The 17,894-nt window shown below is 39.3% G+C and overlaps 1 protein-coding gene across 1 annotated transcript in view; it reads left to right on the forward strand.

Annotated features, from left to right (window-relative positions):
• slc8a1b (solute carrier family 8 member 1b) overlaps positions 1-17,894 on the forward strand; it is a 149,130-nt gene that overhangs the window by 108,788 nt on the left and 22,448 nt on the right. Inside the window, exons 6-7 of the mRNA XM_044373418.1 lie at positions 11,503-11,648; positions 15,268-15,367. Of these exons, the coding sequence (XP_044229353.1) occupies positions 11,503-11,648; positions 15,268-15,367 (246 nt within the window). The remainder of the gene's footprint in view (positions 1-11,502; positions 11,649-15,267; positions 15,368-17,894) is intronic.

The raw sequence follows: 17,894 nt of genomic DNA on the forward strand, positions 1-17,894 counted from the left end.
TTGCAGAAAATTTTGTGTTTTAACTGAAATGATCCACCGACTGCATGTTACTGTGAGGTGGAAACACACTGTATTTTGTGTGTTTTGAGGTGAATCCACCCAGCAGTGTTTTCAGGTTGTTATCTAAAGGGGATTTTATGCCCTTAAACTCACTTTAACTCTGTTGGGTACACTCATTAAAAGTACCTTTATCTCTGTCTCACACACACACACACACACACACACACACACACACACACACACACACACAGACACACATACACACACACATAGAGCAGTGCTATCAGTGTGTTAATGGTAGCGTGTGTTTACCAGGCATCAGCACTGTTTATAGAGATGAGGGGATCAAAGACAAGGGCTGGATATCACATTATCACAGTCAGGAGATCAAACACACCTCCGGGACACACAGAGACAGACACACACACACGGTTTCAGGGGCTGCAATGCGTTACTGTGTTTAATGCGTTTATTTTATGACCTGATGGTGGTTCTCTCTGTGCTATTAAATTAGCCTTGCACAGATCTTTATGGCCTCAGTCCATGACTACAGTACTTAGTCTACATGTGCTTGCTTTTGTATACATCACTCTCCGTCTATACGTTTGTTTAAGATAGAAGCTCATCAAATTTTATCCTTGTTTTTTAAATGCAGTCATTGCTTTCCAGAGTCTTGTACTTGGGTGATAAAGGTTGTATCATAAAGTTTTCAGCTCTTCAAACTTTCTATAGCTTTTCGTTTCTCTAATTGACTTTTGTGAAAAGAAATCTGATAATCAAAATATACAATAACTAAAACTAACTGTCCTATAGCTTTCTATTAGGCACTGTGTTCACTAACCAATTAAACTAATTTGGAGAATTCTTTGCAGAGGAATTACTTTGCTACAAAACCTATTTGTAATATTTTTATTCTTAAGTTGAGAAACTTTATTGCCAACTGCATTCAGTCATTTGCATCTCATAACATGCTGCCCGAAGGGATTGAATATAAAGTCAAATGTGATAAATATCTATAGATGTTTTGTCATAGATTTATCAGATTTTTTTTGTGATAAGTGTAAGCTCAGCACAAACTAGTACCAATCAATACTAAAACCACTAGTCAACTCTGTTGGGAGTAATTGATCAGTAGTGAATTAAATTATTTTTGCCACATTTAAAGCTTTTAATTTCTATATCAGTGTGCAGTGTCCCCAAGTTAATGTTAATTTAAAGTAGGGTTGCAACTAATGATTAATTCCATTATTATTGATTAATCTGTTCAGTATTTTCTCAATTAATCAATTAGTTTTTTGATCTAACATGTTCAAAAATGATGTGATGTCCTCAAATGTCTTCTTTTGTCACAACCAACAGCCCATAACTCAAAAGGTGTTCAGTTCACTACCACAGAAGACTCAATAACCCAGAAAATATTTACATTTGAGAAGCTGGAATCAGAGAATTTTGACATTTCTTCTTAAAGAAAATGATTCAAAACAGTAAATCAATCATCAGAATAATTGGCGATTAATTTTCTGTTGTTCAGCTAATCAATAACAGCCATCTAACTAATCGTTGCAGCTCCAACTGAAAGTGAAAATACAACTCAAGTAACGGCATTAAAAACTGCTGCACAGTACTGAGCAACACGAGCGAACAATCTCTGTCTTCATATTTGAGGTGTGTTAACATCACATAGATTTTAGTTCTTACCATTGGACAACCATATTTCATCTTTTTGCATTTTATAGCAGAGACAGGTGACTGTAAAAATACACTGACATGATGACAGTCTGTGTTCTATCTCAGATTTGGTTGTTCGTGTTGTTCTACCCCTCAGTCTAAGTAAATTAACTCTTCTTACACAGACAGCACTGCAGAGAGACTTATGGAATATAGGATTCATTTTCTCAATACATTTTGGCAGCATCCGGCATATTTCAAATAGTCTTTTAAGCATCCTGCCCCGGTGACAGCTGCTGAAAAACGACCAAAAGAGCCACATTCCCTCTCTAATGTTGATTAATGTGTGGATTGTGCTTTCAGATATAAATTCCAGAAAACAGCTTTAACATTCAGGGAGCGTGAAAGAGTGAGAGAACAGAGTCAGCTTTTTCTTATAACAATCCAGTGAGGTCCTGTTTCATCTTCTATCAGACCCGTAGCCTACTTCAGATATATTCGTGAAGTGTGTCTGAGCTAGAGATAAAAGCCTGATATTCTTTTGCTTTGCTTTTTGTTGTCATTTCATTTAGCTGTTCTTCGCTGTAAAGCAACTGAGGTTGACAGGATTAATGCAATGACTAAACAAGCACAGGATCTAACATCTGAAACAGTGATACGACTAATATTTCACACAGTACAGAGTTAGATAGATGGGAAGAGAAACAGTGTAGTTCAGTCATTTCTCTTGAAGCTGTTGACTTTACTTAGAACCGGAAAGATGTAAATAATGGGATAAAATAATAATATGAGCAACATTTTACTGTTAAGCAACACTGAACAGACGGGGGCTGCTGTATATTTCATTATCCAGAGTGACTTTTATGGACAAAAGATAATAGTATAAACTTTTTGATATTTTAGCATCATATCACAGTTGCTGCGTCCACTGGAAACAGGGAAAGTACTCACCACTTGTTTAAAACATTATTTTTTTTCACAATATACACAATCCCTCCACCCAAATCTGCCACATCATATATTTATTCACAATTGTGGAGCTGCAACAAGTTCTCATTTTTTCAGGAGAGAATGAAAAGGCATGTAATTTGCTTTTCCATGAACCTATTTCATCCGCTTCTATTTCTGGTAGAATTTTCCCACATGTCCTAGATCGCCTTTCATCAACCTCTGGAGAACAGGTGTGAACTTGTATCCGGCTTTGTTTTGTTTGTGCAGGTGGAGCTACAGTACGGTAGATATTATAATATTCGCAGGCGGAGACAGATATCCGGTCATCTAGTGGTGTTTTGACTATTTTCTAGAAGTAAAAGTTGGATTCACTCGAGGCTTTAGAAGTTCTAGATGACCCTGTGCAGTTTTTTTGATTTGGTCTGGAGACGCTTCAGGACTGCAGAGTGGGGTGGGGCGGGGGTGGGGGGGTTGGCGGAGGAGAGCTCAGCCTGTAAACCTCCGTCAGTCATCCGGGTGGCAGAAAGTGCAGCATGAGGAAGGAACAGTGCTGAGAGGGAAAACAGCTGAAAACACATGCGCCCTGCAGAGGGTGATGACCCCATGTCCTAATACACACACAGCATCAAACATGCATGGACACACACACACTGTATACACTCATAAAGTAAAAAAACTGCATTCCAACATGTGGCTGCACAGATGCATACACACACACATACGTATGTGTGTGAATATGTGACAGATTTTGTCTGACAGCGATGTCCTCTCCTCTCATCCTCCTTTTTCCTTGAGTCCTCTCTCTGCCCTGTGTGTGCATGTACGTCTGTATGTAGCATGTGTGTCTTGTGTTGTGTTATGCAATAGTACATAAAATAATCATCAACTCTAGCACTAATTAAGATGGTGCATGTGCCAAAACAATGGAAATTAATTGGGGGCATGATACTTTGTTTATCATGTTAGTGTGTGTTCACCAGGGTCTCATTTGGTTTATTCATTATTATATACTATACATTACATCTCTGTTGTGTGCAAATGTATTTAACCTTCTGTTATTGTGTGTATGATAGTAAACATTAGTAATTCATTTTAATGAGGTGTTGTGAAACCGTATCATTAACTTCCTCATCAATCAGTACAAATCACCAAATAATGTAAATAGATATATTTGATCTTTATTACAATAATGTGCAGATATCAGTGAGTAACATTCACATTAACAATGATTAATGATCATTGGAAATTAATGTAGTTGTCGTTTTGTTTATTTTATCAGTAAAATTCATGACTATGGTAATTAGCTGCATAAGCAGTGATAGTGTTAATAAACACAATAGTAGATGATTAGACTATAGACCCTAACCTGATGCACCAGATGGTTTGTTAAGCTACAGATATAGTCCCGAGCGGATGTGTACACGGACAACTGTGGACACCACGGATGCATAGTAGCTCTGTTTATACTACTTTCCAGAGTCCGTAAGTCACAAGCGCATAAGCCTGACAAGATGGATTCTCACATGATCTAATGATGTTGTGATCTTGCAAATCCAGCTGCCTTGCAAGGTAATATAGACCAATAAAATCAATCAGGGATTGACAGTTGAGCTGTGTCCGAAATTACTCCCTCATTCACTCCTTCGCTACTATACAATAGACACTCAATAGTGAGCAGATAAATTGAGACACTTATGAATCATCATCACTTTCAACCCTGTCTCCTAGAAACTACATTCAGATACGACTAAATTGCAGCAGCTAGAAACACATTAAACATATTAAATGTAGTCAACTAAAAAAACCCAATCAGTCTTTCCCTAACACTTAAGTGAAACGATGATCTTTCACTAACCTTAATCGAAGTGCTTTTGTTGCCTAAATCTTACCACACACAGGACTTGGGATGCAGACCAGGTTCTCTGGTGTCAGAGTCCTGCATCTTGTACATCCATCATCAACCCCAAACCTCCGACCTCCAACCTTAGGGCAATATATATATATATAACTGTAGCGCTTCATTCATTTGAAAAGACGTAACATAATCCAGACAGCGAATATGTTTACCAATGCAACGTAATTGGAAAAACAATTTAGTCGTGTATAAATGTAATTTTTAGGAGAAAGCGTGCATGGAAATTTTTGCACCTATAAAATATAACACATTGCACTGTGGAACCAGATACTAGTGTACATGTTGTGCCTTTTTTGTTTCACTGTGGAATTTTTGAGGGCACTATATAGTGGATGAATTTACACAATAGGAATGTCAGACTATGAATACAGTGCCCTCGGACACAGCCTTGGTCTTCCCCCATCTTCTCATCATCATCATCATCATCATCACCATACTTCACTCCTCTGTCTCATCTTGTTCCTTTTTTTCCTTCTCATTCCACCTTCCCCTCCCCTCAACCACTCACTCATCTTCTAGTCTTCTCTGCTTTCTACTCTTCCTTAACCCTCATCCCATCAATCCCATTATCCTCCTATCTACCATCTCATCTTCCTCTTTTTCTTCCTTCTCATTCCCCTCCCCTCATCCACTCCCTCATCCACTCCCTCATCCTCTCTGCTCTCCTCCGAACTAGTTAAAAGCCTATCAAGTTTTAAAAGTTCCACTTGTCCTCTCTCCTCCTGTTCCTCTCCTCTGCTCTTATTCTGCCTCCTCCGTTGGGACTCCCCAGAAGTGTGACAGCGTAACAGCCCTTTCTTCCTCGTCCTCTTCCTCCTTGCCTCGTCCCCTGCTGTACTGTTTAATCCTGTCAAAGGCCATGTCTTCCCCTGTCTCCTCCCTGTCTTCTTTCTCCTTCCATCTGCTCATCTCCTGCTTGACAGTGCAGACACATTGCAGAGGTTTCCCTCCTCTGCTCCTCCTCCTGTCTTTATATGTTGACAGTGTGCAAATATACCTCCCCTCCCTGCTTACTCTTCCCTTCTCTTCCTCACTTTGCCACCTCTGATGGAGCCTGAATCCATCAAACATGACAGGGTGTAAATATCCTCCCCTCTCCTCTCCTTTCCTCTCCTCTCTAGATATTTCTCTCCATCATTTCTCCTCCTTGCTTCTTTTCCTCTTTTGTCTGGCTTTCCTCTTCTTAGCTTCTCACTCCTGCCTCCCTTTTTCCTCTCCCCTCTTCTTCCTACTGTCGTCTTCCATCACGTCTATAGATTTGGGAACTCTTTCAAAGCATGACAAGGTGCAAAAGCCCACATACACACTACACACACACCTCCTGTCAGCGCTTATCAACCTATATTTTCCCCAGACAAAGAGACAAACACACTTCCTAAACTTGAAAACTTGATTAATATTTAATCAGAAATGTATCGCTGAATTTAATTGGGCTAAAAATGATCACGCTGTAACAAAAATAAATAAATTTAAAAAAAACTTAAAACAGTTATAACCAATATTTTTATATTGACAGATATTTCCCTCAAGAGCAGGTGGAAAATAAAACAGAGATAAAAGAGAATGAATATCGGACTTATATTTGCAAGGTGGCCAGAAACACAAGTCCACATGAATGCTAATGTTGCTCCGTTATATGCTGGGTGTGTAAATAGGAAAATGTTTGCTATCCAGCTAGCCATATCAACTTTAAAAAGTGATGATATGTCAGTGTTGAGTTTTAAATGAGTTATTGCAGGTTTAAGAAACTCAATTTAACCTAATTTCTTGCATTTTGTACCTACTTATGGTGGATGAATTTTCATGTCATGATTCTGTCACAATCTGGGCTCTATGTTCTTAGTTGCTATTATCCACCAGGTGCCCTCAGACTTTTCTTCCACAGCTTTCTGGCATTAAGGGGACAAATTAAGAAGTTGGGTTTCTACATGATGTAAACTAGTTGTGCACTGACAGTTGCAGGTTACTATACACACAAGTGTTTTTGCTTTAAATTGGCTTTAATCTGTTTTTGTTTTTCACAGTAGTACAGCCTTGCTACACATATATCACTGCAAGCATCATTATCTCTATTTGTGTTTTCTGGGTTTTTGGTTTTCTGTTTGCTCCGTGTCACTGTGCTGCTTTTCCTTCCACACCTGCCCTGCATCAGCTTCGTTAGCCCTGCCCTGTTCCCAGAGTTTTCCCCAGGCAATCAGCTCCTTGCCTGTCCTCTGTCAAGTCACCCGTTCCTTATTCCCTTATTAGTTCTGTCTGAATTTAAGTCCTGTTTTCGGATCAGTCTTTGTTGGATCCTTTGTTTGGTTCGGTTCAGTTTTCCGTTGCCTACATATCCTGAATAAAGAATTATTCTTGAGTTCCTGCTGCTCCTGCAATTGGGTCTATCTCCTGCTATTTCCTTACATTTCAGTTGCAAATTAGGCTTGACTTCCAATTATGTATATTTTCTCAATAGTAAAACACTGTCAAGTCTGATCCTTCATGAGCCACATCGTCTACTGTATTTCTCACAGCTTTTACTCTATTTCAAGCAGCAGCATTCAGACCAGAACCAGTGTTGCTGCAGAGTTTATGTTTTGATTTTGACTGGAGAGAAGATGCGATTCATTTGAGACAAATGTCTAAAAAGACGCATACAGTAACAAGCCTCCATCATGTTACTGTCTTCAAACTGTACATGTGTACGTGTTGTTACCCCAGTGACTTTAAGTTAATGTATAGCTTTAAGTCTTAACTTGTAATCCTTATTCATAGGATGTTTGTTTTTGTGTTTTTTACAGTACATGCATTATCTCATCCCAAATCAGACACAGAAACATAAACAAGTGGGGAAAGACAAACAGGACAACACCCTAAAATGTGTTTTCCTAACAATTTAGTGATTTTTGAAATCCAGCATATTTGGATGTCTAACCAAAATATAAATGTGCTCATTGGGGAGGTATGGACTAGAAAGTAAAGTAAAACAGATAATAATCATCTTTTGGGAGATGATAACAGGCAAAGTAGTTATGAAAATTGTTCTTTTTTTTAAGAACTAGCAGTAATGACACTACTAATGGGAGAGGGAGGCTGTTGTCCCCAGTATGGATGTATTTGTTCACAGTGAAAATAGCAAGGTAGCTGTATTAATTTGACAGCTAATGTCATGTTGTCAAGGTTGCTAACTGAATAAGTACTGTACTGTGCTCTTTGTTGCTCTGGCAGTTCACTGAAGCTTATTTGAATGGAAACTAAATCGGAAAAGAGGTAAAGAAGGACTTGAGAGACAGAGAGAGAGAAATAGGAGGAATACAACGGGAGGTTTTAATACTGAAAAGCAGAGACAAAGAGGATAAGGTGACAGGTGGTAGATCAAAAGGAAAGGAAAGATTTAGAAAGAGGAAGAAAGAGTTGGAGATGGTTATGTAACAAAAAAAGAAATTTAGGGATAATGCACATGCAGGTATAGATTATTTCCCTCTCATGCTGTGCGCACTTTTAAAAGATATACGCAGTTGTTTGGAGTTAAAGTAGAAAAAAAGGGCATGTGTTGAAAATTATTTTAAATATTGTGTCCTGGCTGTAAAGGACATTCAGTTGTATTTCATTGAATTGAGCTGCGAAGGAGCAGCTAGAAGGACAGCGGAGGAGGGGGCGGGGTCAAAATGATAAATGGTACAGACAGCAGCTTTGACAGTAAGCAGCATCTTACCCTCCAACATTCAACCTCTGTCAGGTCCATTTACACACACACACACACACACACACTGGGAGTGTAGCTAACAAGGATACTGCCAGGTCAAGCTCATCCCACATGAGGTTTAGTGTAGACTGTTAATTGAGTTCATTAAATCACCATTACATCGTGTGTAATGGTGTGTGTTTGTGTGTGTGTGTGTAAGTAAATGAAGCTCATTGTGAATTCAACTTAACTAAAGAGGAAGCATGAAGGGCATGTGAGATATAATTCCCACCAGGCAGTTTTACTGAAAATATCTCTGAAGTAATGTTCAGAGCAAACAAATAAAGCTCATTTAGTACATCTGAAGAACTTTCAGAGTCGCGATATGTGAGTAATATGTAAAACAAATAACAGGTAAAACACACCAGCTATGAAATAGGTTCTGATTGTCAGGTGATATAATATCTGTCATTAATATGATTACTTCCTTTCAAAACTCTTACTGCTGATTATTAGTCAAATCAGACGTTTTATTCAAATGCTCTGACCCATGTAACCCATCATTTTTTGCATCAGCACAGCCATCACAGGACATTGAAATAGTTGTTTCAATCAATAATCATTGAAACAAATGATTCATCAATAGCAACACAGCAGTAGCTTGAATATAATGTGCATATAGTAGCAGAGAAATGCTGGTCTGATGCCACATTATGATGAAGAACATTAAATGAAAACGTCACATTGTTCAGCGAGGTTCTGAACACAAGTATCAAGCCTGAAATATTTACACTGCACCTTTTTATGTTGCCTGTCAAGTTACAGAACTCGCTAGGTTAAAGATCCCCTCCAGTCATATTCTATGATATATAAAAATCCTCTGCTTGGAATTGTATCTGATATGGTTTTTCCACAAAAAACTTACATAATTTAAGTATTTTGTAATGTATGTGCTCCTTCTCCTTCACTGAAACACCCAGAATTTGTGAATATTAAAGTTACCCAACTTTTGTCGTCATAGCAACAGTAAAATGTCCCAACTCGCGGTGGGAAACGGGAAGCAAATAGTGGTCTCCTGCAGCAAAATCCACTTTTTGCCATCTAACTATCTAGCCATCCCCCCCAGCTTGCCTCCTCCTAATAAGGCAAAATCAATCAGCGATTCATCAACACTGTGTGTCTTCAACCATGTGCAGCTTTTTTTGTATTTCAAAAACCATATGAAAGGATATATTAACGGATATTAGCTTTAGGAATTGACTTCTCTGCTGTTCAACAATATTATAGCACCTGTCATTGTTGCAGCAGGCTATGTCTTGTTTATGCCTGTGAGGCTTCGTTTGCTCCTCTTCTTGCCTTCAGCTCTTCTTGCCTTCAGCTGTCATTGGCTGTGGCTCAGAGGTAGAGCAGGTTGTCCACTAATCAGAGGATGTTGAAGTGTCCTTGGGCAAGATACTGAAACCTAAATTGCTCCCAAAGGCTGTGCCATCAGCGTGTGTGTGTGTGTGTGTGTGTGTGTGTGTGTGTGTGTGTGTGTGTGAATGAGCATTAGAAACACCTCCTGATGAGCAGGTTGACACCTTGCATGGCAGCCTCTACCATCAGTGTATGAATGTGTGTGCAAATGGATGAATATTGGCATGTAGTGTAAAGCACTTTGAATGGTGGGAAGACTAGAAAGACTCTATATAAATGCAGTCCGTTCACCATGCATGCTGCACGGACGAGCAGACAACCACACTGCCAAACAGTACTGTGCCACTCGCTTGTGATGGAATTAACTTTGATGAAAGTGGTCCTGGCAGAAATGTGCATGCATGCGTGTGTGTGTACGTGTGTGAGCTATAAGCTCCATGCTGTAACTCAACTGAGGGGAACAAATGACCACTGAGCTGTTGCAGACTCACAATGCATTGGAATATAATGGAAGGCAATGGCATGGATAACCGTTCCCCCACGGAAATTTTGATCATTGCCGATCTTTCTCTCACTCTCCCTCCCTTTGATCCGAGCAGTGAGTTCAGACCCTACAGTGAAACTCAATTACTGACAACACACCATAAAAGAAAAGAGGAAAAGAAGAAAAGGGAAAAGAGAGGGGAGTTGTGTGAGATAGTGAGACAGGGATAATGAGATGATAGAGGAACTGGAAGTATATTTTCATCCAGTAATGTTACTATAACTATTGAACAGTGTACACTGATATTAAACACAAAGATGAGTGAGAGGAATCACTTTGCTGATTCTAATTGTTTAGTTCAGTTTAATTTGTAGTCACTTACTATGTAGTTTGTTCACATTTTTAAATGTAGTTAGTTTCATAACACAGCCTTTCCCCGCTGATTCAGCCGGTCTTTAGTTCAGTGGTCAATTCAGTCTGTTGCTGGTTCAAGCTGTTATGTCCATTTCAGTACAAAACATACACACAGCAGTATGTATAAGGTTTGTAGCTCAGCAGCCGTTATCACACTATTGTTTTTGTGGCCTTCACTGTCTTTTAATGTACAGTGAGGTAACGTACTGTGTGTCATAGCTTAGCAGGGAGCTATACTGTCACCAATTATGTCAGTGACAATGGTGATTAAGTAGAGTCAGTTCAGTTTGAAGATTTGTACTCAACACCTACCGTGTTTACATCCTATCAGGCTTCAGAAAATAAATATTTTCCTAATGGTGATGGTGTTATTAAGAAAACAAATTTAAGCCAAAACTCAGTAACTTCGATGTTAATGGTGTAGTTTTGTTGTATGTAATAAAGACGGAGCTTTGTGCATTTCAGCACAGTTAAAAAAAAAAGTTGCCAGATGGAGTGCTGTTATTAAACACTAAAATGTATAATTCCCACATTGTTGAGTCTAACAACTGACAAAAATTATTATTTATAATATTATATTTATGTAGTAATTATAAGAACAATAGCCCAACTTGGCACAATTACTGTGCCAGTTGGGCTATTGTAAGTGTCACATTTTTAACACAAATGTCTGAGGAAAATTTTAGAGATTAAATCATTTTTTCTATACTGTTCATTTAGTAGCTATGTTATGCTAGCCAGCTTTTCACATTTGACATTTTCTATGTGACACTAAAAACTTGCTACAAAGAAAAAAAGTCTGCAACACATTGTTCCCTCTTAAAACTTCTCCTTTCTACTTAACTGCTACTTTTTTTCCTCAACTACAAAAGTCTTTGCAGGCTATTTTTGTCTAATTAATACCCAGTTCCTACAACATTACCAAAACCTGACCGTCCTGCTGCCATCCTGTTCTAACACTACAATTTGTTGTCTTGTGGTGTTTTGCAGAGGAAGAGCAAAAGGAAGAGGAGGAGGAGGAGGAGGCGCTGACAGGAAAGGATGAAGAGGAGAGACGCATCGCTGAGATGGGTCGCCCCATGCTGGGAGATCACGTCAAACTGGAGGTCATCATAGAGGAATCATATGAGTTCAAGGTAAGACAGGGAGTGTGTTTGTTTGTGAGTCACATGGATGATTTAAAGGTTGCAGGTCTGATTAGAGTTTAATCAATCACGCCGATGGCAGAGGCACACGGTCCCAGTATTTAGTGGGATTTTTGGAAAATTTACACTAGCTCTTGATCAGATGAAGGGAGATTTACAAACCTGTGAAGCTACTACAATGGTACTCCACCCCATCTGTTTCCATATGAAACATAATCAACAAAATAAGTACAGGACAAACACACGACCTTGAACACTGAGATGATTTCATTACACAAAGGTAATCAGTTTCAAGACAGTCAAATCACATCAGTAAACACTATTAATCATCACTGAGCACAGACACATCACAAAGATATAGTACAGCACACATCCTTTTTACAACTTACAAATAGCAAACTGGTTTAAATGGTTATAATACTAAAATTGTTACTGCTATATCAAAAGATACAGATGCACACAAATACACAAAATCACAATCCTCACAATTTATACCCAAAACCACACAAACCTTTCTGATATGTAGGAAATAACTGTGTAATCATGCATCCTTTCCTTGCTGTCCCTCTCCCACGCAGACTCTTAAGACAAGTGTAGATGTAATTACCATCCATGTTACATTTTGTGTGTGCGTACGTGTGTGCGTACTAATGCATGTTCTTTGCTGCTGTTCCACCTACACTCTCACTTTAGACAGACAGACAGTTAATAACACCCAGTAATGGCTCACCACTTGACAGGATGCTATACTTTGTCAAGTAGTTTTATACATTAAATAACTTTATCCTGTGTGTGTGTGTGTGTGTGCATGTGTGCATGTGTGCATGTGTGCGTGCGTGCGTGCATGGAACTGGTCCTATAGTTGTCTGAAGTACTTCCCATCTGTCTGTGGAGTACAACAGTGTGAGAATATCTGACATAACAGTTAAACAAAAGTGAAGGAATGAAAAGATAAGTTGTTTTTATAGAAACTTCACGTGTAAATTGAAAGTTTCCTGTCAGATCTAAGTGTCTTTTATTCAAGTAACAGAAACACTGACTAAATAAAAAGTATAAATAAAAAAAACACACAAGACGAAGAGAAAACTGGTGAGCAGTGTGCAAGCTGAATTGTGATTTTCATGGAGAGCTAATGGTGCTCTTACTATTTTTCTTAATTAGATGTGATTTTCTGCTAATGCCAGTAAACAGGCATAAAGTGACGAATGATAGCATAGGCTGTATATGAAGATGGACATGGTGAGATATGACATTACCCATTGGTTTGCATTGGAGCTGGTTTGAAGTCCAGAGTTGCAGCTTATGGTCAGTGCCATCTTTTCCGTTTGGAGCTACGACCTTCCAAATAAGGAGTAAGAGTTGTGCCTCAGACCGAAACGAACGCTAGCTTACTCTGGAAACCAAGTGGTGCACACTGGGGCTAATGGTAGCTACTTTAACTAAATTATGCTAACAGGGCAGGTATTGTAATCAAGTAAAATTAAACTTTCCGAAATATTACAACAATAGTCCGACTCATTGCAAGTCCTGGAGTCAAGGAGAGTCAATCAACACCCACAGGACAGACATTAAAGCTACTATAATGATCACCAGCACATTTATTAGAGGGCCCAAATTTAGTGATTGAGACCATGATCACTTGTTGAAAAAAAATATTACCGTAGTATTTCTACAGAGAAGTTGACGCTATTTGAATGTGAGTCAGTTGGAGCCTGCAGGGATTTCTTTTGGAGCCAACATCCAAAGGCTGTCAGTGGCATTTTCACTTTAAGATACTTCCACATTGGCTTCAGCCTCAAGCTGTGGTAGTTGCCGCTTGATTCAAGATCCAAGTAAATTTCTAATTTTTTTTTGCATTTTATGTATATTTTAAAACTCAGCCTATTTGGCCACTAGAAACTCTAGGATCTCCACTAGAATTTAAAATAAAATACTGAACAATGTTTGGTTGTAGAGTGTATATACAACCATACACTCAATTTATCCTATGCACTCTAGATTTCCCTCCACTTCCCTCCTTCATTTTCCTTCCTACTTTCCCACTGTTATTCTTCTTTTTTCTTCCTTTCCTCCTCCGTGTCCTCCATTCTGTGCTTCCTTACTGCCTTGCTTCCTTCATAGTATTTATATTTCTTTGTTGTTTTCTTCAAAAGGGAGGAACTATGACAGATTGAGATAACACACAAACACTCATGCATGCACACACATTAATTAGCAGAGCGGTGGGGATCGCTCTCCGCTTTTCTCTCCACTTCAGAGGGAAACCGGGATGCTAATTGTGTTGAATGGAGCTTAGGGGTGTATATAGTGTCTCCCTGCTGCTGTGGACACACATATGCACACACACACACATGCACACAACCAGCTTTACTTTGCCTTTTGTATGTGGAGTGTTGATTCAATTGTACTCAACAAGATTTTTGTAATACCATCTTTCTTGTTCTGTGTTGCGCTGTTATTTTTACCCCCTGTTTTCTTTTTCATTTCCAACCTCAATTCATTACTTACAACAACTACAACAAGTTTTTAACTGGTTATGAAACGATCTCAATTTAATACAGATGCCTCTATATGACCTACATAACAAGACCATCAGTGAGAAGATTGGCTGTTTCTATATAGTTTTTCTAAATGCCTGCCACTGGCTCGTATTCCTAGCAAATTCAGAGGAAATGATTTACAGCCAGAAGAGCCTTTGTTTACATTGCATGCAGCATTTTAGCATGAGGGAGTACAAAGACGTCACTAGGACGAGGAGAGGACATTTCTCTTTTGATAATGTTGTTAAGTTAGACTTCTTGTCAGCTTCCCAACTCATTTTAAAAATCACGAGAAAAAAAAAAGATAAGGCACGAGAGCACGAGAGAGAGAGAAAGAGCAGCAGTGGTCAAGCAAGCTAGAGAGTGAATGAAGAGGGAGCAGCGGTAGCGAGAACAAAGCAGTGAATCAGAAAAATAAAATTATTTTCTGATTATTTCATGGCGGTTACATTCTAAAGCACAAATAAACACCCCCGCACAACTCTGTGGGAAGGTGCCGCATTGCCAGATTTGGTGTGAATGCAGTCTTACATGTATCCTAGGTGTATGAACGGTACAAAAACAAAGTTTAGTTTAGTTTAAGCATCGTCATATTACAATTATTAATCTTTCATAGCCACAAACAGATACATTACCTCATCGCTATGCATCCTGCAAACAGCTGCGTTTAAAAAAGAAAAATAGTATTAAAAATTAGTTGCATCTTTCTTTCACTGGCTTCCGAAACAAATGCACACATGCTCCCATCACGCTTCCTTTGAAATGGATTACAGGCTGCATTTGAGCATCTCCAGTGACCTAGAAATTCTGAAATCTTTAAAACAGTTTGCTCTGAAAGAACAGTGCCATTGTCCTGTTTTCTGCCAGAAAGCCATCCAACAGCCTTTCTCAAGCCTGGCAAGTGGCAAATTGCTAATTCTGGCAAATTAATGATTTTATTAAATGACAGTGTCTTGAACATTCTCTCGCACACTTGTGATAAGGGTTCTTTGACGTAAAGAATAAACCTCAACAAAACTTTAGCTGGGACTCTCCTGTCTGACCATTATTATCCCTCTGTCCTTTACCAGAACACAGTGGACAAGCTGATAAAGAAGACCAACCTGGCTCTGCTTGTAGGAACCAACAGCTGGAGAGACCAGTTCATAGAAGCCATCACTGTGAGCGCAGGTAAGTCCAGTAGAGAGGTGTGTGTGTGTGTTTGTGTATTGAATGTGTTTACCAGTTTAATAGTTCAGGCATTCAGCTCTGAGTTTAATTCATCTGAGCTGGTTTAGAGAAGCAGATGTGTATGTGTGGCATATAAATTCTCTTTAGTATGAACAGCTGCAGTTTTATAGTCAGAGCTCCATGGTGTCCTCCGCTTTGTGTGTTATAACGATCAATACAATCAAAAGGATCAGAAGTCTAATGCTGATTGTTTGCGTGTGTGTGTGTGTGTAGTTGTGTTTCTACTTTACCAATGCAGCTTGCGCCAGATACTGTAATGGCTGACTGTGTGTAAAATGAAGTGGGGTCATTTCATGGTTCCATGGAGTCAAGTGAGTGTGTGTGTCTGTATGTGTGCGTGCATGCATATGTGTGTTTATGGTTTTTAATGGTTAATGGGAAGTGGACTGGCCTGGTTTGATGGCTTGGACAGACAAACACTGACCAGATGGGAGATTACGTTAGGAGAGATTGTGTGTGTGTGTTTCGGCCCCCACAAAGATAGAAGAACAAATATGTGTGTGTTTATTTGGGACAGAGGGGGATAGACAAAGAGGGCAATATTTAGCACAAAATTTCACATCACTGACAAGAGAATCTTGGATACGTTACAAACCAAGATGATGTTAATGTCCAATTAAGAAGAAGACAGATACAGGTGAACAGTGAGGGGGGCATTTAAAAGCTAGTAAAAACAGTGAGAAAGAGAGAATGCATGCAAAAACAGAAATATAATGCATGGAGCAAAAGAACACTTGGATGAAGACAACATAGGGGTATGAAAAAGGGAACAAAAAAGAAAAAGAAGAGGGAGAAAACAAGGAACTGTAAAAGAGAAAGAGGGAGTTTGTTTTTTTTCTGTGTCACTGCAGAATCTTCACAGTTCATTGGTTATTAGTGGTTACTTGCCCTCTGGAGGAGAGAGAGCATTACTGCAGCTCATCAGTGGAAAAAGATAGGAAACACAGCAAGTAAAACTCTCAATAGTTGTGCAGAAAGTTCTCTCACTGTTGTGGTGTCCATCTGTCAATGAAACAGTTGAAGTTGAAGTTTCTGTAGTCGGCACATTCATTCCAAAAAGATCCCAAAACACACCTCCTCCTGACTTGTGACAAATATGAGAGTGGTATTAATCTTCTCATATATTCTCTGTTGTGTAATTACTGTACATATCATTGTAGGTACCCCTTGCCTGGTCATTGTAGTTCCTACCTGCTGTTGTTGCACCAGGGATAGTTGTAAATGTAACAGGAAATCCGTTTTGAACCCCAAGAGAGCAAAGTTGCATGTGTGTTGGCGTTGCTTAATGAGTAATTCTAGAAAAACTGTATTGACTGACTGAACTATTAGAGAGCAGCACTTTATGGAGCAAATGGAGCAAAACATTCATTTGTTTGGTGTTTATTAATATGAAAATAGTGCAGATAACCACTGTGAACACAGATAGTTGGACAAAAAGAAAATCACCCTATTTGCACTGCTGCTGTCTCTGAAACTGGGTTTCTATCAGGGCATTGTTTATCTCTCGCCTGCTCAATCATTTTAGTGCCTTCAAATAACTTTATCCTGTGTGTGTGTGTGTGTGTGTGTGTGTGTGTGTGTGTGTGTGTGTGTGTATGTATGTGTGGTCTGTCATAGGCTACTGTTGGGGACAATTCAGACTTAGGACCAGTTCATTGGGGGCAGTTTAGGGTTAGGCAAGTAGTGGTTATGGTTAGAGTTAGGGTAAGTCTCCAGGCAATGAATGTAAGTCTATATAATGTTCCCAAAAGTGACCATGATCTGGTGTGTGTGTGTGTGTGTGTGTGTGTGTGTGTGTGTGTGTGTGTGTGTGTGTGTGTGTGTGTGCGCTTTAGTTAGCCAGCCTGTCTGCCAGCCTTTGTTGGCGAGCTGATGCCATTAATGAAAAGGTCTGTCTTCACTCTCTTATCTGGGATTAGCTTGTCTAGGCTGAAAGAGTGTAGTGTGTGTGTGTGTGTGTGTGTGTGTGTGTGTACGTGTGCTAAAGAGAGAGCTGTAAAAAGGCAGCGAGTGCAGTTTCCACTAAAGAATAAGCTTTAGTGGTGAGACTCACACTCTCTCTGTCACACACATGCACACGGGTTCATTACATTGTATTCATACTGGGATCAAATATTCCAGGGTTTCACCGTGATTCAAAACATTTCAACTGGCTCAACTGAACTCTAACACACACACAAATACATGCATGCGGTTGATAAGCTGAATCAGATTCAAAATCAGATCAAACTGAATGCTAATTGGTTTTTCAGGCCCTTTAAACCTGAAGCTGATTGGAGTGGGTGAGTTGAAAGTGGAGATTAAGCGCTGATTGGATGCTTACAGATCAAACTGGGAGCTGATTGGGTAGACAGGCATCCAGCTGAGAAGCAGCAGGTTGGGGTAGAAATGCATCGGCAAATTGTTTCTCTGCTCTCTGTTTATTGAGAATGGGAATGAAAGCGTGGGAGGAGGAGAGAGAGAACAC

The sequence above is a fragment of the Thunnus albacares genome, chromosome 14 (assembly GCF_914725855.1).
Source record: "Thunnus albacares chromosome 14, fThuAlb1.1, whole genome shotgun sequence".
Lineage (NCBI taxonomy): Eukaryota > Metazoa > Chordata > Actinopteri > Scombriformes > Scombridae > Thunnus > Thunnus albacares.